This window comes from Gouania willdenowi, chromosome 22, assembly GCF_900634775.1.
Source record: "Gouania willdenowi chromosome 22, fGouWil2.1, whole genome shotgun sequence".
NCBI classification, from domain to species: Eukaryota; Metazoa; Chordata; class Actinopteri; order Blenniiformes; family Gobiesocidae; genus Gouania; species Gouania willdenowi.
This window is the reverse complement of record NC_041065.1, coordinates 16,488,567-16,514,578: the sequence shown is the minus strand read 5'-3', so window position 1 is coordinate 16,514,578 and position 26,012 is coordinate 16,488,567. Positions and strand designations below refer to the sequence as shown.

Genomic DNA, 26,012 nt, shown 5'->3' with positions numbered 1-26,012 from the left:
GGGCTGTATCTGTGTTTCCATAATCCACTCTTCAAAAGGTGAAATTAAACCTTTAGATTGACCTCGTCAGGCAGAGAAGATATTAAAAAAAAACTGGTTTATTAGATACAACTTGTGTGAATTGTCTAGTCATTGCAGAGGCATCCCACTGATGATTAAAAGCAGAGTGTTGGCTCAGCTTGAGACTAAAAACAGATGTGTGCGTGCGTGTGGGGGTGTGTAAGTAGGAGGAGCCCATCCTCCATATAAAACTACCCTCTTGCCCCTCTCACAGACTGAGTCACAGCATCCTGTGTGTGTGCGATCAGGGTAAGTCTGTCTATATTGGCTTCATGTTCATCTCCTCAATCTATTATTTTTTGTCCACACACTCCAAGTTCACTACTTTGGAGATGTTTTCCTGCAGGTTTGTGGTAGTTGAGCAGCCTTTTATCCCTAAGAGTTCTTTTACTGTCTTTATTTTTGGAGTTATTGTGGATCTCTCTCTGCTTTGTGCTAAGTGTGAACAATAAATAATATGCTTCACCATGCCTTATATTTTAGCTCCTACATGTGATTGTTGTATCATTCTGTGATTTTTGTGCACATGTTGAGTTTTAATTTATGTGCACACTTTTTCTGTTTCTGTCTCATCGTCTTCCTTTTCATTTTTTCACCATTTTGTTAATCTAATGCCATATTTGGTCACTTCACATCTCTCTCTCTCTCTCTCTCTCTCTGCTCATTAAGATTTTCTGTATTTTTGTTAAATTTACTTTGTGTTTTGATTTCTTGTGTGTGTTAATTTTTTTTTTTTTTTGTATTCAACTTGGAAAAGTTATTATTCTCAAAACATGAACATGAAAAAGCACCAGCTGGAATTTTTATTGCTATTCAATAGTTAATAGTTTTTTTCATTTCAATGTACTATTATTATTTTCATTAGTGTTTATATTGTTTAATTTGACAATCTTTTACTTATTAGAACATATTTGCAGCATATCGTTTTAATTCATTTTTTGTGTCATCAGATATTTTATACCTAAACTGCTGATGTTAATGTAAATTTAGAATAAACAACAAGCTTACGTTTTGCATTTTTGTTCTCAACAGAACATTTGACAGTGCTCCGTGGCCATCCCACAGCTACTCTCTGGGCTGCCTTGGCCACCCAAGTAATATTGAGCTGGACCCAGCACTGCGCCTGCATTGGATTGTCAAGGAGATGCGAAGTCGGTCCAGGGACCTATTGTTGGCTTGCTTCATGAAGAAATTTCACTTTTTTAGGAGGAAACTGTCTGCTTCGTCTGAAGGGACCGGAGCGATTGTCAGTGATGGACCTCAGACACCAATCAATGCAGAGCTTCCACACAGAGAGAGGCTTCCCTCGCATTCTTCTATAGGTAACACTAACATCACACCCTGATTGACACAACACCTACTCACTGGTAACTTTATTAGACACACTTTCTGATCTTATGAGTGGGCTACTAATTTCTTGTAAAAAAAATGATGTTATTTTAACATTATTGTGCCGTAGTTTGCACTTCTACGTATACATAAAATAAAAAATATGTAAGAAACTAACCATATCAAAGCAATAAGTGATAGATATCAGTCCCAACAGGCTCTTCACTTTAAATTTCTTAGATTTTCTGTCCAACTGCTATTAAACTAAAGTAAATATTATGTCATATTTTGAGGAAAATGTAAGAATTTTGTACGAATTTAGAGTTTTTTCAACTGTTTAACATTAAAAATCAGAATCAGAAATGTTTTTAATGGCCATGTACAGTTTTAAGGACAGTACAAGGAATTTGTCTTGGTAGTTGGCGCACAAAACAAAAAAAAAAACAAAAAAAAAAACAAATAACAACCCAGCAACAATAATAATAATAATGATAAATATAAAGGATGAGGGATAAATAAAGGATAGTGTCAAGTTTGTATGTGTTTGTATCACCACTGCCCAACTTGAAGGGCCAGAGAGGAAGACAGAGGACGCTGAGAACAACTCTGTGCTTGGTTGACAGTTTATTTAACTGTTCCTTGGTTAAGCAGGTTAAGCAGGTTGTTAACCTGGACAAAGGAAGAAGAGGGAAAGTTAGAATCAAAGCATAAACAATTTTCTCATGCTGTTATTTTTAGTTAACTTGATCCATTTTCCTGATTTAAAGTAAATGTTTTTGTAATATTAAACAGTATGCTCAAATTATACTCACCTAATAAAGCAATACACAACTAAAAATCAAACCTAAAATGTGCTTAATTTATAAATAGTTATTATAAATCCTTAGTTTGAAATTTACTTGCTCTATGAAATATTTGAATTCTCAATTACATTTTCTCAAATTGCATTGCATTTATTTATTTATTTATTTTATTAATTAAACTGTAAACACACATTTCACTAAGTGTTAAGTATTAATATCAATCACTTTAAACAAACTATAATAATTTTCAACTTATGACATCACCTGGAACTTTTCTTTATCTTTAACTAAAGACTTACTTTTAATCATTTTTACTTTAGTTATTTAACCACATAGTCCTTTTATTAACTTAAACCCTACTCAAATCAAATTATTCTAATAAGAAAGGATGACGTGTCACTGATTTGACCATCCTATCTGCTGCGCAGTTTAGTGCATTGCGCACGCGCACCTGTCCCACACGCGCTGACCTGTCTGTCAAACAAATACCTTCCCCGAGCATTTTATCCATAACGCACATTAACCAATGATTAACATACCGGTGGCGTCTCTGCTCCTCTCTCATTCACTGCACTCTCGTGTCAGCTGGATGGCTCCGCTCGCGCTGTGCGCCCTGCTGCTCTGAGGTGACGTCCCCTGCTCATTACGCAGCGTCTCCAGCTGATCCAACCCGACCTGATGGTGCACCGCCCTTTTAAGGCCCTGCCCCACGCAACTAGACAGCCCAGCATAAGAAAATTATTTACTTTATGAAAAAGATGAGAAGCAAAAGGCGGAAATAAGAAAGTAAATATTTTTAATTCTTTTTTGGATGGTTTGGACTTCACAGATAGATAGAGAATAAAGGATAAATAGAATATATATATATATATATATATATATATATATATATATATATATATATATATATACAGTGCAGCAGATAATGTCATCATGGAGGTTTTGATCGGGTGGGGGGGTTCAGTGGGTGACTTGGGGTGTGTTCATGTGGATGGTGGCAGAGGGAAAGAAGCTGTTTTTGTGTCTGGAGGTTCTGGTCCTGATGGACCGAAACCTCCCTCCAGAAGGGAGAGATTGAAACAGTTTATGACCGGGGTGGGAGGGGTCGGCCACAATCTTTCCTGCACGCCTCAAAATCCTGGAGGCGTACAGGTCCTGGAGGGAGGGCCGATTGCAGCCGATGACCTTCTCTTAAGAGTGGATGATACGCTGCAGTCTGGCCTTGTCCTTGGCCGTAGCTGCAGCGTACCAGATGGTGATGGAGGAGCAGAGGATGGACTGGATGATGGAGCTGTAGAAGTTCACCATCATCTTCACCATCATCAACTGCAATCATGCGATATATGCACCGGGAAAATTGCGAGCCCCTGCAAATATTGATGAGTTTAATTTACACAATAATTCATGTTTGCTCTGTCAATTTTACTTTGTCCTGCTGCTCAAATTGGAAGCTCCAATGGCCGGATTTGGCCCCCGGGCCATGAGTTGACACGTGGTCTATGTCAGGGGTTATCAACCTTGGGGTCAGGACCCCATTTGGGGTAGCGAGACACTGGGAGGGGATCGCCAGATGCCTTTAAGAAACTAAGAATATTTTTTTTAACCATTTGAGACCAATTTTGCTTGTTTTTACAATTTTTCTGCATCTACACCAAAAGTGCAATATTTTAACCTATTTGCATAACTTTTTCTTGACATGTTTTTGCTTCTTTTAATGCATTTTTGCTACATTACTGCCATTTCTGCCACTTCCCAATCAAATTTCAATCCTTTTTCTTCAAATTTGGTCCACTTTCAAGACATTTTAGGCACTTGTAAACTCTTTCCACCACTTTTCCCACCTAATGTCGCATATGTTGACCCATTATTGTCACTTTTAATCTCTTTTTGACATTTATTTCATACTTATTTTTGCAAATTGAACCACATTCACGATTTGTCATGCCCATTATTTGCCAGTTTAAACAAATTGTTGCTATTTTGAAATCACATTTCTGTTCTTGAATGTTCATATCTGTGTTCAACCACCTTCAGGTACTATTAAAGTTGTATTTGTTAGCCTAATTTGATTTTCCTCATCAAGGCCTCCTCTCTGTTTCCCTCTCAGTTGTTCCCACATTCGAGCAGCTCCTGCAGGAGCAGCAGTTCTCTGAGGCCGCACAGCTGTTGATAGAAAGAGAGAATGATCTCTTTAAGAACACAACAGAGATACATCAGGAGGACGAAAAGGTCTTGAAGCTTGAAGAAGATCGAGGAATCCTGGAGAAGCAGGTTCTGCAATTTGTGCAGAGTAGTTTCTCACTTAACCCAGAAGACCACACCAGCATGGCCCCCCTGATCTCTGCGGTGGGGGCCATTACACTGGATGAGAAGCAGGACCTGCTGTGGGAACACAGACGTGTTGGCATTCCAGCATGGAGGCCGTGTCGCTGGAGGATGCACCACGACTCGATGCTCAGATCATTGATTGAGGATCGCATAGACAACCCCTGCAACTGTTCGCCCATTCAGCTGGACGACCACTCCTCCATCAGGGCCGAAATTCAGAACATGGGCCGACAGATGAAGGAGGACCTGCTGCTGGTGGTAAAGGTGCTGAAGAAATGCTACCCACCAAGCATGGACATCTGCAACTTTTACGCCTCCCAGTATCACCAGATCTTTAGTGCCCGGCTCAGGATAATTGCTGAGTTTGGACTGGATGACATGGACTGCACATTCCTACTGCGCTGGGTTAACGAATTTTATCCACGGTAAGGAAATAGTATGAGATTAAGTCAGGTGATATGAGATGAGATGAGACTATTAGGGACAAGACAAAAGATGAGATAAGAAAAACTGAGACAAGATGAATATCAAATTGTTCCCAATCCGAAAACACTCATCTAGGAAAAGGAAATGAAATCCAATGATATACATTATGAGGCAAGATGAGATGGGATTAGATGATTTGAGATGAGACAATATAGGGTGAAAGAACATCAGATTAAATGAGATCAATGGTTTGAACTGAGTTTGAAACCAGATAAAGTCAAATCAGACATTCCAGTCTCAACTTTTAGTTACCATACCACGAGTTTGTGACTTTTGCTATAAGACTAGGATGATGGATCAGTTTGGAGACCTCCACTCTGTGACCATCTGTGCATTTCAGTATCTTTCAGAAGCAAGAGCTGGCCGATGAGATCAAGTTGGCATCGCTGAGCAAACTGCTGAGTCCGCAGCTCCTGGATCCTCTGGTGGAGCAGTACCTTAGCAAGATGCAGGTAACACAAGAAGAGCAAATATCCCTCACTCTCACGGTTCATAAAGAAGTAACGCACTGTCGGGCTTTCAGACTGAGTTGAACACCTTCAACACTAAAGTGCTGGAGGAGGAGAAGGAAAATTACGACAGAAGAATGAAGCTTAAGATGGAGGACGGCTGTTACGTCAGTTCACTGGCCATCGACATCATTGAGGTAGAAGATGTGCAGAAACAGGAGAGACGATGAGAAGGACATCAGAGAGTGGTTTCTAAAGATCTTTGGTTCTGTGTTCCTGTAGCTGGTCAATGGTGGCGTGTCCTCAGCGCAGACAGTAACAGGAGACCTGGAAAAAGCTCAGGAATTGTCAAACCAGCTGACGAGTGTACTGCAAAGGTAACACAGCCATGGTTAAATCAAGGTGTAATCCTCCAATGAACTGTTCTTAATCATAACAATGCTGCAGGTTCAAAGTCTTCCAGGAGAAGGTGGTGAGACAGTACAGTTCCAACAGCAAAGCTCAGATTAAAGCACACCTGGGATGCATCGAACAATTCAGGTATAGACATTACAAACCTGTGAGGAAAAGTATTCACTTTTATGTGCTTATGTTAAATTTCCTACAGGTTTTATAGCTTTTTCTGCTATTTCCATTTGCCCAATCACTTTATTTCTCTATATTTACAATGTTGCAATTGATTTTCTCCATTGAGTATTAAAAACGACTCTTCTTTGTTTGTTCTGCAGGGACGTCCTGATCAGAGAGACAAAGAGACATCTGTTCTCAGAGGTCGTCAGAGAAGAGTGTCTGTCCATCCTTATGGACATGAAACAATCTGCTCACGAGTATTTATTAAACCCTGTGCACAGAGAGCTGAAGGTGAGTTTATTTTAGAGCTAGGGTATGTTATTGTCTAATGTACACAGTTGACAAGCAGCTCTTTAACTTAAACGAGGAAAAATGTCTCCTCCACATTTTTCAGGCCATTTTCGGACAGTCTGTAGCAGCTGTTTCATATTTCCTTCCAAACGCCGTCATGTTCATGGATAAAGAAACTTTGATGTTTTCCCTCCTCTAGTCAGTTGAGATTCTAATTGCAATCGAGTAATTGATCATTAATTACAATTATGGTGTAATTATGATTGTAATTTAAAAAACCTGTTGCTGTCATAATCATAATGAAATTGTAATTGAATTCAGATAATTGACTTTAAAATTCCATAAATATCGTCCATTATAATTTAATGCAAAACTCGGGGGGCATGTTACAATTATATGTACAATTCTACACACGTAGTTAACAATTATTAAAATATGTTTCATATCAAGTTTTCATATATTTTTTTTATTTTTTAAAAATTTAAATCTAGGGGTGTACTGACACAAAAAAGGCTTAGAAACCAATAGCAAAAATACAAAAAGTTATATTTTCATTGATTAGGAAGCCTAATGAGGTAACCAAGAGTTATGAAATAAATTAGATGAAAGATATTTGTTATTATTGTATTTTACAGCTGATTTAGGACTCGTTATCATAAGAGATGCTAACAGAAAGCTAACACAAGAGGAAGGTTAACTTTTATTAGGTGATTTATTTCAGGCTCAGTAATTGTGATTAATTGTAATTGAACTTTAGTAATTGAGAATGTCATTGTAATTCATTTTCTGAGGATAAAAAATAATTGTAATTTATTTGTATTTGGAAAAAATGCTGGTCACTGTAATCGTAATTAAATTGCAATGGAACATGGGTAACTGAAAACGTAATTCAAACTGAAAAATGTAATTGACGCCAATGGTGGCGGCGGCACAGACTGTCAAAAACAACAGTAAAAGGTTTGGAGGAGACTGTTTTTCTAGATTCAGAAATGTGATTCATTATAGTTTTCATCTTTACAGTTAAACTGTATTTAATAAAATGTAATAATTCCCATGGTTAAAACTTGCAGCCACACTATCAGAAACTAGGAACCAGTGAGTGGCTCAACAACAAAAACCAGTTCAACAAACTGCTGAAGGCTCTGGAAGAGCAGATTCACGAGCTTCAGGGTTCGACGCCGACCTGCCATCAGGTAAGGATCAATGACTCAAAGTGAGCGACAGCAGCGTTTGTTAAAGGCGTAACTGTGTTTCTGCTTCAGGAGCTGATGGGGCGACTCCATCAGGAGGTGACAAGGGAATACGTCACACGGCTGCTGAGAGCAGACGTGAAGCTGAAGGACAAAGAGCGACAGCACAAAGCGTATGAGACAGTGATGAACAACGCTGAGAGTCTGCAGCACCTCTTCACCAAACTTCAAGTAAATCACACAATTCATATCGACTTTTAGCCTCCAATACCCTTTATATGTGGGCATCGCCATTTTAAAACTTTCAGGCAATCAGCATTCACATCAGGCTAACTCTTTTTATTTCCGCTCCCAGTGCTTTGTGCTTCGTTACGTGTCGTCCAGTTCCTTGAAAGTTATGATGTTTTTTCTAAGAAGACCAGAAACATTACGATAGATGGATTTTGGAGGTGAAAAGGAGCAGGTTAAAAGGAGAAATTAGACTTTTAAAATGTCAGTGGGTGCAGCGTTGGGATGCCACTATCAACCATTTTACTAAAGATCCACAAATGACTTCAGCTGAACAAGGAAGACACCTTAAAACGGGGAAGTTTACACTCCCATGAGAACCATCGGTTGACTTTAACCTCAAACAGAGTCCCTAAAACAAAAAGTGCTGACGCGGTAAAAATCCAAAGAAGCTCACGGTCAGCGAGAAGAGAGGGTGAAATGAACAAATATTCATAAACTTGTAAATATGCAGTAGTCTCCAGTAGCCTATGTCTCTGAAGTGCTTCCGGATGTTTCCAGGTTTTAGTATCTCCTAAGTAATCAGCATTTCTGTCTAACTAACAATGCAGACGGATATAAAAGTTGAAATCCTAAAGGGACACAACACAATAGAAAATATGATGAATGAGAAATAAGAGATTAAGGGATATTAATGTGAATAGCCTTCATAGAAATATAGGTATCATATTTCATACATGAGACTGATCTCATATCACTGCAGTTTCTCAGTAGGGTTCATAAAAGGAATAAAATCCTAAAATGTTAGTGACCTCTTTCATTGCGGTTTCTCCTCAGGGTTCACAGAATGACTGGTTAAAGGAGATCCTGACTAAAATCGCAGAGGTGCTGAAACTCCAGGATGTTCCCGCTATACAGATCCAGATCGCTCAACTGGGATCTGCTCACCCTGACTTCAGGTGAGTCCTACCTAGAAATATCTCTCCTTCTATGTAACACCAAGAAAAATGCATTGAGGAAAAAGTAGGCTGCAGTCAACCTAAACTGACAGTGAAGAGGCTATTTTTTACTCTTGAATAGCTGGAAAAAGGTATAAACATAGAACAAACAGCTTTAAATTTACTCCTTTTCTTTTTTGTCTCTCTTCTATAGGTTATATATGTTTGTTTTGTTCTGTTTCGTCTTATTTTGTCATGTCATACTTTATGTAAAGTTGTTCAATATTTTTTTTTTTTCATCTCATCCTGTTTGGTCCACAATATGGAATCCTCTCTAATTTTGTCTAGTCTCGTCTTGTCTTGTTTTGACTTGTCTCAATATACATTATGTTGTCATGTCTTATCCATCTTATCTTTGGTAATTATTACGTCTACAGTGAAAGACACGTCATCTCTCTGCTCAAACTCAAGCCGAACCTCTCCAAAGCCGACCAGAGAACCATCAGAGACTCTTTCTCCGACGCTCTGAAGGAAGTCAACAACCGCGTCCAAACCAGTCTGTTTTTCTCCAAGGTCAAATGATTTCAAGTGATGCTCCACGTGTCCCAGAGTTTCCTTTGTTATTGGTTTCACTGCTGCATGCTGAATAAATGTTTGCATTAGAGACTGAAAGACGCTTTTGGTCAGTTTTATGAGACTTTTTTTGTTGATTTTCATAGGTTTCGACAAGATTTTACACAGCCTTTGTAATTCAATTCTATGTATTGGGTTTTTTTTGGAGGATAAAAATATACTGTGTATATGTTTCGAGCGTGTGTATAAAATATTACAAATTATGAAATGCAAAAACCTAAAATGAGTTTGATTCAATTCTATATTGCTTTTTGCATTACTGCTTGACAGATTGTACAATCCCTAGTGTCTTATCTGGAGTTTGCATGTTCTCTCTGAGGGTTTTCCCATCCTTTCTACAGTCTAAACACTGGTACGTTATGTGTATATGAATCTATAAAAAGAGTTTACTTCAACACCATTTTGTTATTTGTATTACTGCTTCACTAATTTGTAATCTACACAGTCTCTGGTCTCTTTTTGTGGGGTTTGCATGTTCTCCTTAAGTGTTTTCTCTGCCTTCCGCTGTGTAAAACATGAACATAGTTTTGTATGAGTCTATAAGTCTGACTGCAGCTGTAAATACAGTACATAATGTGTTTTTTTTTTTTACTTTGCCCTACCCTAATGACAAAAAGCTGCTTGTTTACTTTTTGTTTCTCCGAGAGAAGGTTTCCAAATCATTAAACCAAGCAGAACAATTCAAAGATTAAATAAATGACTCATCTTTGATGAATTTGGCTTCCAGTCCTCCAAAGATCTGACATTTTTGTCCAATAGTTGTGGTATTTAATTGCAGCTGCTCGATGAACTGAGATCTCTTAGAGTTTATTATTGCAAGCAGCGATTATCTTTATCTTGAAGCACAGAGAGGATGTGAACATGTGCTTTTGTTGGGGAGGAAGGATGTTGGCAGAAATACAATCAGCAGGAGGGATGGATTTTTAAGTCATCGGGGTTTCCTGGAACGTGAACGCCTCGCAGTGTTTTCCTCCTCTGAGTCATTGATGGGGAAAACAACACCTTCATCAAAATCTTAATACACCAAATCAGTGACTCCCAACCATTCTGTCTACATTACAATCACACTCAATAACATGTTTTGACTCATATTTTGGGAAAATATACAGTGATATATTTACACAAAACCATACAGAATACCACAGTTGGTGAACATAAAAAAAAATATTAATTCAAGGGTAAATCAAAATGCCAAGCAGCATCCAAAAACATTACAATTTACAATCAAGCTAAAATCTGCTTGTTTACTTAGGATATACTGACAAACCACACATTGTTTGTCAATTTTATTACTGGATATTTGCATGATTTGATTTGTTGAATATAATATAATGCTTGGTTTACCTGCTGCAGGCTGTAGACGCACTCATATGAAACCACGTCATCATTTTGAAATATGTAATTTTGTAGTGCTTTAAAACACTCAACACAGATCTAGAAATGGTAAAAAAGGAGTCAAAAAGACTTCTGTCAAACATTTTATCACATCTACTGCTTAAATGTGGTATTTAAAAGAAAAAAAGAAAGACAGCGTGAAGGAAATTCTGACATTTTCTTCTAAACACATTGAATAGGTCATGAATGTAGTCCTTAAAACATGTACAAAGCCATTCAACCATTTAGAATGTAATTGTAGAGCTTGGCTTCACAAACTGTGTTTCAAATTTCTATGTTCAGGATTTAATGGGCGGGTCAGAAATCATAGCAGCGTTACGTAACGGAGCCACAATTAGCATAAACACGACCCAGCTGCTGAAGCACACCAAATTTCCGCGGCCCCCAACGAGCAGAATTCGGTCCCTAGCCGAAAACAGACCACATATTAGGACTCGGGGATAAAACCCGTCCGTTGGTGCCACATTTTCCATGAAATGAGCACTTTCATACACCGCAATTTAGTTTTTTGCCTCTAACAGTCGCAGTTTTGACTCTACCCAGGAGAGATGCGCATATTCGGACTTGGGCGGAGCAGACCTTTCCCCTGATACCTCGTTTGGAAGCGCTATCGACGCTGGAGCCACTTTCACATTGCCTCTCCTATAGACATAGTACAAGGAGGCGTTGCCCTTCCCACGCGTGGGCGTGCTTCCAGCGCCTCTAACTGACACGCCCCTAGCGTCTCAGAGCATTGAGAAGTGCTTGTTTTTCCACGATTGAAATTTGGCTCAGTGGTCAATGACGCATATTTCTGTGGTGTGACAAAAGAGTTGTTCAAATGTATTTCAGCTTTACACGGACTTTAAACAGAATATAACGGAAAGTGTAATTATGATTTTAACTCAATACAAATTATGATAGAATCATTGTTTTATTTGGTGTTTAATGCGTACCGTACATTTTGATGAGATGTTCACAGTCTCCATGTGTTTAAGTTATCAGTAATATGCCTATCTATGCATATATGCATATCCATCGCCTCCCGTTTAGCTGCAGCATGTCCATACATTGAGGATCAAAAGATTCATAATAAGAAAGCTCTTGAAGGGTACCTGTAGTGAAAATGTAAATAACAAAAAATGTGTTTAATGTATTACCAATAAACAAAATATGTGCACCTTTTTGTAAAAACAAAAAAATACATTAAAAGGACTTTTTATAAAGATTTTATGCCATCGGGCATCAACTATGGAGAGTCGCTGTTTTGCACAGGATACAACGCACGTTCATTGATTCCTGATAGCTGTTGCTAAGCGCACTTTGATGAAATACCCCCCTGGGGTTGATGAGCTGCTCTGTGTTTTTAATGTTGGTATTGTTCACTTTCTTCCCTGTGTCTGTGTAGGGATAGTCCTTCCCTGTTTTTGGAGACCCTATCATGTCTGCGTGTAAGAGCAGTCAGAGGTAATGAGCTGTAGCAGGTGAATCCATTTCCCCTAATTACCTCCATGCACTATTTCAGTAGTGTTTGGTCATGCTGGTGGATTGTTATCTATGTTTAAGATCCTCATGTTGCTTGTGATTATGCCACCTATTCGTTTTCTAGGGTTTGTTTCTTTATGTTTTTAAATTTAAATTTTGACTTTGACTTTAACTTTTCTGTACATACATTGTGTGTGTGTGTGTACATGTATATGTGTACAGTATAGCTAAGTCAATTTGTACTACTAAGTGTTTATTGAGGTGTGTATATATGTATGCGTATACATGTATATACACACACTTAATCTAATTTATGTTATAAATATATGTAATTATATTTATTAAAATGTATAGGTTCATATAGATGCAGGTACTTACCCTTCTATTCGAGCAGCTCTTTTCTTTAAAATGTAAAGTAATACTGAAGCTTGTTTGATGATCTAAAATAATAATAATAATAATTAATCGCTTGCCTTGTTTAGCACTTCAAAGTTTGGGGGCTTTTTTGGTAATTTTTCAGTGAATAGCTTGTATTTGGGGGGTTTTATATTAAACTTACCCTCTTTCAAACTCCACCCACATTGTGTTTTAGTCAGAAGATTTAAAGACAATTTGTTTTTTTTAAAGACTTGATTCAATAGTAACTGTCAAACATCTGTGGGAAGGTTGACTACAGGTCTTTGTGTTGCAGGAGTTTTGTGAAGAATCTTTCAGACTGTGGTACATGCACAGATGTTTTTATTAAACAGAAAATTACAGCAACAAAACCTTATACTTATTTACAATTTTGGCTTCCTACTGGTTTTTAATTTGATGCAGGGGCTGCTGTAGGTTAGAAATAAGAGGCACGTATGATGGTGGGCTGTGTCTGCTCTACAAGCTGTTGGAAAAGCTGCTGAAATCAAACACCTGAAGCTCACCGTGTCACGTCTGAGCAGCTCACCTGTGCTGTCCTTCATTTACAGCCTCTTTGGGTTTGTACCATGTAACAAAGCACCACACGTGTAACCATGAATAAACCATATAGGCTGTGTGATTACAGCTCAGTTACTTCCAGATGGTCAGTCAAGGATTACGTTTGCATCACGTTTCTGTTCAGTTCATCTGAAGCAGACTTTGTCTCAAGCTCAACTTTTGAATCCATGCATTGTGTTTGAGTTTTCACAGGGTTAAAGGATGTTTCTCAGCTCTCTGACAGTGTGAATGTGAGACCACCGGCTGCAAAAATTCACCCTCTAACAACTGTGAAGATCCCCAAAACAATGAGCACAGCGCCGTTTCTGCAGGTAAGCGTCATCACGTTGTTGTTTTTATAAGACAATAAGACCATTTGAACCACTAGTTACACCCTTTTACTCTTTGTTGTTACGTGCTAAGCTGGTGGTTGCTGGTCTGGAGTTCCTGTACAGCACGGGTGGACAACGATTCCTGAGACTTTTAGATGTCTCCCTGCTCCATCACACCTGGTTGAAACCAATGTGTTGTCATCAAACTCTGCAGAAGCATGACAACGAGCCCTTCATTTGATTCAGGTGTGTTGGAGCAGGGACACATCTAAAAGTCTCAGAAATCTGGCCCCCAAGGACTGGAGTTACCCACCCCTGCCGTACGGTCTCAGAGGAAGAAGCACATACAGGTGCTGCTCATATAATTATAATATCATGAAAAAGTTGATTTATTTCAGTAATTCCATTCAAAAAGTGAAACTTGTATCATGTTTACATTCATTTCATTTCACACAGACTGACATATTTTAAGTGTTTATTTCTTTTAATGTTGATGATTATAACTGACAACTAATCCATTCAAAAATGTGGGGGAGATTCACAAAGAGCGGACTGCAGCTGGAGACAGTGCTTCAAGAACCACCACGCAAAGACGTATGCAAGACATGGGTTTCAGCTGTCACATTCCTTGTGTCAAGCCACTCTTGAACAAGAGACAGCGTCAGAAGCGTCTCGCCTGGGCTAAAGACAAAAAGGACTTGACTGCTGCTGAGTGGTCCAAAGTTATGTTCTCTGATGAAAGTATATTTTGCATGTCCTTTAGCAATCAATGTCGAAGAGTCTGGAGGAAGAGAGAAGAGGCACAGAATCCATGTTGCTTGAGGTCGAGTGTAAAGTTTCCACAGTCACTGATGGTATGAGGTGCCATGTCATGTGCTGGTGTTGGTCCAAAGTGTTTCCTTAGGTCCAAGGTCCATGCAGCTGTCTACCAGGAAGTTTTAGAACACTTCATGCTTCCTGCTGCTGACCATCTTTATGGAGATGCAGATTTCATCTTCCTACAGGACTTGGCACCTGCACACAGTGCCAAAGCTACCAGTACCTGGTTTAAGGACCATCTATGGTGTATGGTGAAGAGGAAGATGGGAGAAGCCAGACCCAACAATGCAGAAGAGCTGAAGGCCACTGTCAGAGCAACCTGGATTCTCATAACACCTGAGCAGTGCCACAGACTGATCCACTCCATGCCACGCCACATTGCTGCAGTAATTCAGGCAAAAGGAGCCCCAACTAAGTATTGAGTGCTGTACATGTTCATGCTCATGTTCATACTTTTCAGTTGACCAAGATTTCTAGAAATATTTTTTTTGTATCGTCTGAGATACTAAATTTGGGATTTTTATTAGTTGTCAGTTATAATCATCAAAACTAACAGATATAAACATTTGAAATATATCAGTCTGTTTGTAATAAATGAATATAATATACAAGTTTCACTTTTTGAATGGAATATATGATATTCTACTTATATGACCAGCACCTGTATACTGCCTGCAGTAAGTGGAACGCAACGACTCTTAAGTTTCCTTTTCTCTCACCTGGAAAGATACATGAGTGAGTTTGTAAGGAATATGAAGCAGCCGCTCCACAGACTGTCATAAAAAGCCCTGAAAGATGTGCTTTCATGGAGGATTTGGTTCTAGTTTGTACATTCAGTTATTTCACTTGGACATGAATATCTTTATACATCTGTAACAATGTACAGGAAAAGATCTGTTCCAGGGGTTCTTACTGGTCTCACCCTCGGACCTACATTAAATTGCGACTCACTTTTTTTTAATAATTCAACCAACCAAATTTAGTTTTTCAAAAATAGCTGTTGAAAATACATATATATAATCTTTTCAAAAACACAAATCTACTGTATATATTTTTGCATTTCACAGCATGCCTGTCAAAAAGATGAGAAACATTAAGTTTTTATTTCTTTTTGACCAGCTGTCCGCAACCCACCCAGTACAGGTCCGTGACCCACTTTTGAGTCCCGACCACCAATTTTCTGTGACAATAAAAAGACGGAAACAGACTTTTTTTGGAGAACAAAATTGTCACTTATTAAAGCATTTTGATTGTTGTCATGTTTTTAAATTAAATTATTGGAGAGATCATCAGCAAATAAGTTTAAAATCATCTTTTCTTGTGTATAAAATCCTTTGGTTTGTCACTAATTGTGTCGTCTTGCAGTACGCGGCGTTGACTCCTGCACAGAAAGACTTCCTGTGCAGAATGGCAGCATCGCAGAGCGCAGAGTGCATCCGACACCTGATAACACAACATTACATGAATGTGTTGCACAGGTGTGTGCGAACTGGTGAGGATGTATTCTTCTATATCTTTTCAGTTTTGCCTCTTATGTCATTACATATTCTAAAACAAACATATTTATCAATCTCTGTTGGGATTTATTTAGGGCAGTGGCTAGCCGTACGGTTGCCGTATCAATATACCAACATTATATTCGTACGCAGCGCCCCTATTTGGCAAGTTGAGATCATGTGATAGGCCAGTAGGTCGCGTGACTAAGACTAAACTTTACCCTAAAACCTAACCCTAACCCTAAAAATTGTTGCAATATTAGGTTATAACCTAAACCTAAACCTAACCTAAACCTTAAAATGCTACGTACGTGTACTTCAGTAACCATACCAATAGCACCGGGGGTTGTCAGTACGGCAACTGTATAAAATGGATAGCAGTGGCTATCCGTACGGTTGCCGTATCAATATACCAACATTCTATCCGTACGCAGCGCCCCTATTTGGCCAGTTTAGGTCATGTGATAGGTCAGTCATTGACCAGTTTAGGTTGCATGACTAAAACTAAACCTAACCCTAAAGCTAACCCTAACTCTAACCCTAAAAATTGTTGCGATACTGGGTTATAACCTAACTCTAAACCTAACCCAACACCTAATCCTAATCCTATCCCTAACCCTAAAACGCTACGTACGTGTACTTCAGTAACCATATCAATAGCACCGGGGGTTGTCCATACGGCAACCGTACAAATGATAGCAGTGGCTATCCGTACGGTTGCCGTATCAATATGCGGACATTCTATCCGTACGCAGCACCCCTATTTGGCCAGTTTAGGTCACGTGACTAAGACTAAACCTTACCTTAAACCTAACCCTAAAAATTGTTGCAATATTGGGTTATAACCTAACCCTAACCCTAATTAACAATCCCTTATTGTTATATCATAGTCATTTTCTAATTTCTTGAATAATGACTCTTTCTCTTACCCTTTTTACAATTAATTTTAAATAATGAGAGGTTTTTGTACAGACTTAAAAAAAAAAAAATAAAGCAAAAATGTTTTGGTATTCTATACTATATTCATATAACTATGGAGGACCTAACCTGCCAAAATAAAAGAATAAAAGAAAAAAATAAACAAAAATCAAAATGTATTTGTATTTTTTTTTCACTTGTTTTTATAAATCTATATTTAATTTTTGGACAATATTTTTTGTTTTTGTATTTATTTATTTAATAATGTATTTATATTTTAACTTTTGTATTTTTCCCATTTATATTTATTTGTATTTGATTTTCAATTTTCCTTTTTTTATTTTTCACGTTTTATTTATTTATTCATTAAATGCTTATTTTTGGCAGGTTTGGTCCTCCATATGTAAGTCTATTAGCTCAAATATACATTTTTATACACTAACTACAACCTCATTTCTTTTACTTTTAAAGGATTACAATGTGATTTTACTGTTCAGTAATAATTCATATGGATATTTTGTTAAATTATTATCAATATTATATTAACCCTCTAAAAAAACAAAAAACACTCATGCATTGCACTTCATGTTTATGGGAAATATCAATACTGATTGAAACAAAAAGTTGAAAGAGACGCAATTGTGTATTAGATTTGTGTACAGTAAATTGACCAAAAGTTTGATTTATCCTTGGGGCTACAGGAAATGATGCTGAGAGAGACAACATGGTTGTAGCATCTTTGTCTTCACCTGAAAACCAAACAAAGAAACATTGGTCCAAGAGGGAGTCACATGTTTCCTCTTCAATGAAAGACAAAAAGAAGATCAAAAGCAGCGTGAGACGTTCAAGGAAACCACTTTCCCCAAAAGTATCTGTTAGGAGGCCAAACCAGGTGGGACGATGCAGAGATACAAATAATGTAAAGGCTGAACATATAAATAATTAAGATTTTCAATTCTTCTGCCTCCTAACACAGAAAAACCATGATTGGAAGAGTTTCACAGGAGAGGAGAGAGAGTCCTGGCAGTGAGATACTGTACATTTATCAGACATGAATAAGTTCATGACAAAACAGAAATATTTCTCATGGCTTGTGCTGAAACTGTTAAGTAAACATGTTGCTATTATTACCAGGATCAATATTCAGACTGCATGGAGAAGATGATGATGATGATGAAGGAAGAGATGATTTTCTGAGTGAACTCTTGAGCTCACTCTCCATGGATGAACGAGACAATGTTCCATAACATGTTTTTAATGAGTGTACCTAATGTTAAAGTGTCTTTGCCGTCAGTCGGTCAGTGAAACCCTGTCATGTTGGCACATATCCCTTTCTGTACAGTTAATTATTGTCATTTAATATTTGTTTTGTGTTTCTTACTAACTGCAAAACAAGAGGCTTTCGCTGCTCATTAGAAACCTCATAATTACAGGATAAGATGGGAAAAGCTCAGCTCAGAAATTTAAGGAGGAGTTGGGATCAAAGAAATTGAGTTAGGAAAGATACGTGGAAGTAAATTGGGAGAAGACGAGACACGCTTTCACTTTTCACACCCAACACAGCATAACGTGGATGGATGTTCATCATAGGAATGGGATCCACACAAGGTTCCTGCTGCTTAACAGAAGGTTTTCCTTGCCGCCATGATGAATTCATGTTGGGTGTGGGATACATATGTATGTGTATATACGTATATATGCATATGTGTGTATCCATAAAATGAAGAGTCCTTCCTTAAGACTGCTCTACTGTAAAGTGTCTTGAGATACCATTGGTTATGATTTGGCCCTATACAAATAAAAGATTGATTGATTGACTTTACTAAGCTTCCTTTCACTTTCTTTTCCGAGCTTTTATTTTCACTTTCTTTTCTCTCAACTTTCCTCTTTAACTATTCCTCTGTGAGTTTCTTTATTTAGGTTTTTAATCTTTCAGTAGAATATGTTGCACCTTTATTTGGAACAAAATAACTTTAAAGCTTTCACCTTATTCATTTATTGGTAAATCTCTCATTTTATTTGTTTTAGTTAAGTGTTGGGAGTTTTCATTACTATATTTGGGTATTTGATCATCCTCTCAAACAAACAAGTTTATATGTTTCTCAAGTCAAGATACTTTAATGAAAGTTTATCAGTGGACTCACTGCATCACAGCTGCTTTGTGATGAGAAACAAAAGAAAACCATTTAAATTAGAATTACTTGGAGTTTCAGTTTCAGTTTTCAGTTTCTGTCGGTTTTTAGTTGTTTTCTCACAGCTGCGACACAATACACTGCTTCTCTGCACATTACTGATGTCATTAAAAGCCACAGGTTATATTTAAAGTGTGACAGGGTAGTGGTGGCCTAACAGAAAGAAGTGAACTTAAAAGGGTTGTGGGTTTGAGTCCACAAACCTACACTGAGGCTACCCACAGCTTTGTACATTTCAACACACAAGTGTTTCAATAAATCCTGATTTTAAAAAAGCATAGAAAACAGAAGGCAGTGCAGATGAAGTAAAGTTACATTTTTATTTGTAGTTATAAAGTAATCAGGGCAAGAAATGACATTAATGGACACATGTGGAAGATTTAATAACAGGGGACATAAAAGACGAACAATAGTTTTGATATAAAGACATTAGATCTTCAGTGAGTCAATAACAGCTCAGCCATAAGCACATGGTGACATATAAACAATATAATACACAGGTCTGTGGGTGTTATTGAACTGCAGTGAAGACGCTGTCGCCCCCTGCTGGACAGGAATGGAACACTCCTCCTCCTCTTTTCTTGCCGGTTTATGATTTTTTGTACTCGATTCTCTCCACTTTGACGTCGTCTCCGATCAGCTGATAGACGTACGTCACCACGGTGGATGCCTGGATGTCCATCAGCACGAAGGAAGGGATGATGTTGCTATAAGAGGAAGAGAGAACGGGAATGTTTCTTGTCATTTGTAACGTGAAGACACTGACTCTCAAACTGGGCTCACTGGGAGCTCTGGTCACTGACCAGAGGGGCAGAACAAAATGATAATAAAGAAATGATTTTATATATATATATATATACATTGAACAAAAATATAAATGCAACACTTTTGTTTTTGCTCTAAAACATTTTCTATATACTGTACACAAAAAACCTATTTCTCTCAAATATTGTTTACTAATCTTTCTAAATCTGTGTTAGTGAACACTTCTCCTTTGCAGAGATAATCCGTCCCACTTCACACGTCACATGTTGTTTCACAACATCTTTTAAAACAGTTGACATTATTTCCTGTTAAATCAAACTCCAGTCATATATTAAAGCTCAAACATACTCGGGCGGACCCCGCGCACAACAGACTCAGCACGGACTGTCCGCTTTCCTCAGAGCTTACATACTTGGGCACACCGCCGCATAGTAGTTTCCATTAAAATCCTACATGTCCCATGATTCTTAGCGCTTCTCTGTAGTCCTTGTTCTCCTGGGACGTGTTTTAAAGGTGTTGCTACTATCGTAGCTCGTCTGCCAGTCTCTCCTCTAAGCTCGTGTTCATCTCTGCTGCTCTGTTTCACCAGGACGATGAAATGCAGGTCGGTGTTACATTTAATGCAGGTCCATACAATTCCAAACAGTGTTTTGTGTGACACCAACTACGCGGAGAAGTCCGCGCGGTAGTAAAATCTGAGCTTTGCATTTAATTGGCTTCACGGACTCCGCTTTGTGGGTGTCCGCCCGAGTATGTGTGAGCCTTTACTAGGTCTAGTAAATGAAGTCTGGTTAAATCAGGTCTGTTTTAATTTAGTCTGGGTAAATTAAGTTTAGGTAAATTAAGACATCTTTAAACAATTTAAAATAAGACAATATTTGTACAATAAAACAGAAAAAATAAATATGTATCTATTTTGTTATAAATTATATTGATATAAATAAATGATTACATAAAAAGGTACAGATTAATTAAATTTTTTAAACTCAGAGAAAGAAACCTAGAAAAAAGTAAAATATGTGGCAATATGAACTGTATTTCTTGTGTTTTCTGTGTTGTTGTCCATGTTCTCTCACCTCTCCAGAGCGCTGTAAGCTCCGGTGGCTGACCCGGGGTTGATGTAGAACTTGTTTTCGTTCTCAAAGGCCTCGAACTTGTGTGTGTGGCCGGAGATGAGGATGTCGACGTCGAGCTGCCGCTGCAGCAGAGCCAGGCTGGCCACGTCGCCCCACGGGATCACTTGATGACCGTGAATCAGGCCGATCTTAAACTGACCCACCGTCACCACCTTCTGCTCTGGGTAGTTCAGGTTCTGAGGGAGAGAAAGTCAAGAGGATCCATTAAAGCAGGTCTGAGGGCAGTTACACAATCCAACAAAAGCCTGCCATTGAACTCAAAGCCAAAGGTTAAAAACTCATCAGATTTGTGGAAGGATTGTTCCATAAATGACATGCGACTAACGCAAACATCCAAACCTCATCGAAGTCTCCTCTGACGATGTGCACGTCCCCGGCCAGTGTCTTCAGGTAGTCGTAGCTCTCCTTGGTGCACAGGTTCCCTGTGCACAGAATGTGCTGGATCTTTCCGGGAACCAGCAGCTTCTTAAACTTTGCCGGCAGCGTGTTACACCGGTGAGGGATGTGGAGGTCACCTAGCACCAGAACCAACTACACACACACACACACACACACACACACACACACACACACACACACACACACACACACACACACACACACACACACACACACACACACACACACACACACACACACACACACACACACACACACACACACACACACACACACAGAGTAAGAACTACAAAAGGAGAAGGCTCTTCTGTTGGATTAACTTGTATAGTAACTAATACAGTATTATCAAAACCTGTCTCTGCAGAAACTCAAGTAGTTCCTTATAGTCCACATTTAAGGTGCACCGATCAATGCCTTTAGGTGTAAAAATGAATAATTTAATCATTACTGTGCTTTAGTTGGCACACGTATACATAAAATATTTAAGGCACTGATAATATCAAAGCAATAAGTGACAAATATCAGTCTCAGCAGGATCTTATCTTTCACTTTATTTGATTTTGTGACCCATTTTTATGTAATTTGTGGAAATTTTGTGGAATAATTTGAAGGAAATTGCAGGATGTGGGAAAAATGTTGAGTTCTTTAAACAATTTGAAATAAAAAAAAAATTTAAAAAAATGACTGCCATCATGTGATAAGGGTTAGGATGGGGGGAAATGTGAGGTCTGTTAATATTGTGGAGTCAGCACTTTTCTCAGCATTTAAAAATCCTCTGTGACTATATCCGACTTTAGACGCAGCGGACATTTGTGTCTCAGAGATACCGGAAACAATGTATCTTCAGAGACACTGTATAAACATTAATAATTATAGTTTCAATATTATTAATAATAATAATGACCAGAAGTGACTCCTTCCACCATAGAGACTTTTTGCTTTCACTCCCAGGCTACTTTTGCAAATAACGGACATATGTCACGTCCAATGGATAGAATGCACGCTCACTAGGGTGGGTGACAAAATTATTTTCAGGAATAGTGTTTGAAATGTTCTAATGTTCTTACTCATTAAATACAGGGAGAAACGATTAATGAGCAAACTTACTTTTATATTGTTCAAGTTTCTAATATCTGTGAAAGTAACACATTCTTTGGTGGAACAATAAAAAATGTGACAAAGTGTGGCTTCCTTTACGGACATTATAGTTGCTACATTTTTGGTACAGATGTTCAAAATATTAATAGGAAAAAGGCAAAATTTTTAAACTTTTTTTTTTTATACCATCACATTGTGAACCACCCTAACCTTCACCTATAGTTTTTGGAAGAGTATCACACACTTTTACAATATTTAAGTTTTCTCCATAAAACTGATGGTTAACTACGTAGCAATGGTTTTAATGGGAACTACAGAGCAGCAACGACAGGTCTGTCCAGCTCCAAAAAACACTTTTACGGGAAAAATATGGTGAAAAAGCAAGATATTCTTCTAAAAGTGTGTGTGTGTGTGTGTGAGTCAGAGTTTGAGCCTTTTAATCCCTACTTTTGTACCCAAATATCCGTCAAATGAGCGGAAGGTGTGGCTTTGACTTCAGCTCAACCTCAGCTTTAAACATGAAGCCGTGCCATAGTGGGTCAGGCAGAGCAACCGTCAGAAGAACCAGCACGGAGTGAGGACACTTACCCGGTGACCAGCCTGGAGGGTCGGAGGCACGCACAGAAAGGTGAGCGGTGCCGGGTGTGACAGAGAGGCAAAAGGTGTGTGTGGAGACCAAAGAAGGTGGAGCGAGACACAGAGAAATAAAAGTACAAAAAGACAGAAACGAGAGGGGAAAACTGAAATTAGAAATAAAAAGTGGATGAATTAAAGTCAACAGATAATAATCATTCAAAAGCAAATAAGAAAAATCACATTAATGGTTAATAGTTGATGGTTAGTAGTGATAACGATGAAGCCAAATAAAAAAAAAAAAACTGGTGACTGAGAGTGAAACAATGAAGCAAATCATTACTGAGGTGGATTTAAACTGCACAGGAACAGAGTGAGACAGGACAGATCACCCAAAACATTATGACCCCTGGCAGAAAATTCAATAAAACACTTTTTATGACTGACTTCACCAAACCCCTCTGTAGGTGTGCAACAAAAACTATTTAAACCCGTTAAATCAGATGGCTAAAACATAATTTTGTTGTCACATGACTTCCAACGGAAAAGGTCAAATCTGCACCTTTCTTTAAAAAAACTCAAAACGAAGCAAGAAAACAAAACAAGTGCAATCCAAAAACCAGAAATAATTTACCAAATTATAAAAATCTGATTGAATTATAATAATAATGGCTTGGATTTATAGAGAGCTTTTTCTTCCTGAGGAGACTCAAAGTGCGTACAGGGACCATTATTCATTAACATTAGTCATACCAGTGGTGGTAAGCTACATTGTAGCCACAGCTGCCCTGGGGCATACTGACAGAAGCGTGGCTGCTATTTCGTGCCTACGGCCCCTCTGACCACCACCAACATTGTGCATGAATGTCACAAGCCTGTGGATGTTAACGTGTCAACAACCAATCGTGCAAAGAGAGAACAAAAACATCAGGCAATGCGCTATGCACGTTATGCTGAGTCACTCGGCGGGGGTCTGCGCTCTCCGAGTGCTTTTCTAGTCAGGGTCCGAAGGTCATACTGGCCGTAGGAACCTATTGTTCTTGCTTTTCTTGGGTATTTTTGGTTTTGCCCCTTATGATGCCCAAAGTCTCACCAAAATATGCAGGCACCTCAGACCTGCTGAACACTTGACACACAAAGTTCAATAAGCCTCTAATTTCACACAAATGACATTTGCCCAAGCATATTCATGAATGCCTTGAAACAGTTCCCATCATGCCTTGCATTTTCAACTGGCGCCATTTACAGTCATGTTCACTGTTAGCAACTATGGCACGCCATAATAGAAAAATGCATTTAACCGTAATATACAAAGTTCAAACTGACTCATATTTGATACACATGATGAGTGTCCATCCCGAAACAAGAATCGATGTTAAAACTAGCCTTGCATTCTCAGAGGGCGTCGCTTTTAGTGGCGTCCAATGTTTACAGCTCTAGCGGAAAGCTGATATGTCATGTTGACTTTAAAAAAAGCGTTGGATGAATCTTATAAGCAGGTCGCTGATGAGGAGAAAAACATTCTATGATCAGTGGGAGGGGCCTATAATGTCACTGGAAAATCCTTCGTCATCACATTCTAAATGCTGTACCTTGGCTATTTTTCAATGGATTCGCTTTAAATTCACATGTATTTTTTACCCCAAGATGAGCAAAAAGTTACATTATGACCCAGCCCAAAACCAAACAGGAAGTCAGCCATCTTGGTTTAATGGCGTTTCGATATAACTCTCAAATGCAAGGTTCAAACTGCTTCATATTTGATGCACATGTTGACTGTCCATCCCTGAACAAGACTCAATGTCAAAATCACCCATCATGCCTTGCATTCTCAGCTAAGAGCTCTAGTGGAACTTTTTGGCTATTTTTCAATGGATTCCCATCAAAATCACTGAGAGTGATTTTTAACTGGTTTTCCCTTTCATACTGGGTTTTTTTGCATGGCGCCATTTTGCACGCCATGATATAAAAACCGCTACAACTCTCATATACAACGTTCAAACAGCCTCATATTTGATACATATGATGACTGTCCATCCCTAAACAAGAATCAATGTGAAATATAACCACCATGCTTTGTGTTCTCAGATGGCGCACGCCATAATAGAAAACTGCGATAACTCTCATATACAAAGTTCAAACAGTCTCATATTTGATACACGATTTACCAATCCCGGCCACTCCTTCGGACCCTACGACACCGCTCATTTCTTCAATTGTGTTTGTGATGGGTTAGAGGGAAATATGAATATTTGTTCACCACTAGTTTTCACTGGACAAAAGCCTGGAAAACCATTGTTTCACACCCAGATTGACTTCAAAAACTGGGTAAGACTTCCTTTACATCCACTAAAATAAAAAAATACAATTATATAAAGATATATATATTCATAGAATTTTTTTATATGAGATATATGACTAGATATAAACATAGTATGAATGCTTTTAGATAGTTTTGGAGTTAGAATAGTTATGTATTACTATTAAATTAAGGCTTAGCTACTCCCACAGTATAAAATGGGTAGGTTTAGGGCTAAAGTTGAGGCAGCTAAAGTATTTTAGAATGACGGAATTGACCTATTTTGGAGCAATTTTAGTGGCTGTGACGAAAGTAACTCCTTCCACAAAGTGAAGTACAGAATGAATGCTTGTCTGTCTTCACGCTAACTAACTGTGTTCAGTCTCTTAGCCTATTAGCTTTGAGGGCTAACTGCTCCTACAGCAGACTACAGTGTGCTTTCTAAACAAACAGGTGAAGTGAATTATCAGCTAATGTATTATTTAAACATAATATTGTGTGGAAATAATAGGAGTAACAAATGAGTGCAGGCTGTTTTAAAACTAGGCTGTAACTCAGCTGTCATGTGACGGAGCATCCATCCACAAACAGCCTTTACCCGGCCTGGAGGCTCTATTAGAGGCCTTATTCTCTACATCCAGCCATTTAACTTGTCAAACAGTTCAAAGCAGCACCCCGAAGCCTTTAAAATTGGGTTTAAACTCTTATTCTGGCCGTTTTCTACTCACCATCTTGATATTCTGCTTTCCGCAGAGACAGGAAGAATCGTAAAGCAGTACGCACACATTGCGTCATTACGTCTGCCAAAATAACGACCAAACGTATTTTTTTTCTAAAAAATACTTGCACTTTTATCCAAACTGTTAA

At 38.4% G+C, this 26,012-nt stretch overlaps 2 protein-coding genes across 3 annotated transcripts; one reads left to right on the top strand and one right to left on the bottom strand.

Moving 5' to 3' along the window:
* The first annotated feature begins 289 nt into the window (after positions 1 to 289).
* On the top strand, positions 290 to 9,697 carry LOC114456493 (tumor necrosis factor alpha-induced protein 2-like). The gene is made up of 12 exons (XM_028438278.1): positions 290 to 309; positions 1,093 to 1,382; positions 4,300 to 4,945; positions 5,347 to 5,458; positions 5,530 to 5,652; positions 5,738 to 5,832; positions 5,903 to 5,995; positions 6,184 to 6,316; positions 7,387 to 7,509; positions 7,579 to 7,737; positions 8,572 to 8,693; positions 9,110 to 9,697. The coding sequence occupies exons 2-12, from the start codon at positions 1,205 to 1,207 to the stop codon at positions 9,252 to 9,254; spliced, it is 1,929 nt and encodes a 642-aa protein (XP_028294079.1). The 5' UTR covers positions 290 to 309; positions 1,093 to 1,204; the 3' UTR covers positions 9,255 to 9,697.
* Positions 9,698 to 19,331: 9,634 nt separating this feature from the next.
* On the bottom strand, positions 19,332 to 25,972 carry vps29 (VPS29 retromer complex component). 2 transcript variants are annotated; one of them, XM_028437470.1, is made up of 5 exons: positions 25,874 to 25,972; positions 22,862 to 22,873; positions 21,116 to 21,307; positions 20,717 to 20,952; positions 19,332 to 19,582 (listed from the first exon to the last, which is right to left on the bottom strand). In XM_028437470.1, the coding sequence occupies exons 1-5, from the start codon at positions 25,874 to 25,876 to the stop codon at positions 19,465 to 19,467; spliced, it is 561 nt and encodes a 186-aa protein (XP_028293271.1). In that variant the 5' UTR covers positions 25,877 to 25,972; the 3' UTR covers positions 19,332 to 19,464. The 2 variants fall into 2 exon arrangements, with proteins under 2 accessions (XP_028293271.1, XP_028293272.1); XM_028437471.1 differs by lacking the exon at positions 22,862 to 22,873 and having other exon boundaries at positions 25,874 to 25,935.
* Between the last annotated feature and the right edge of the window lie 40 nt (positions 25,973 to 26,012).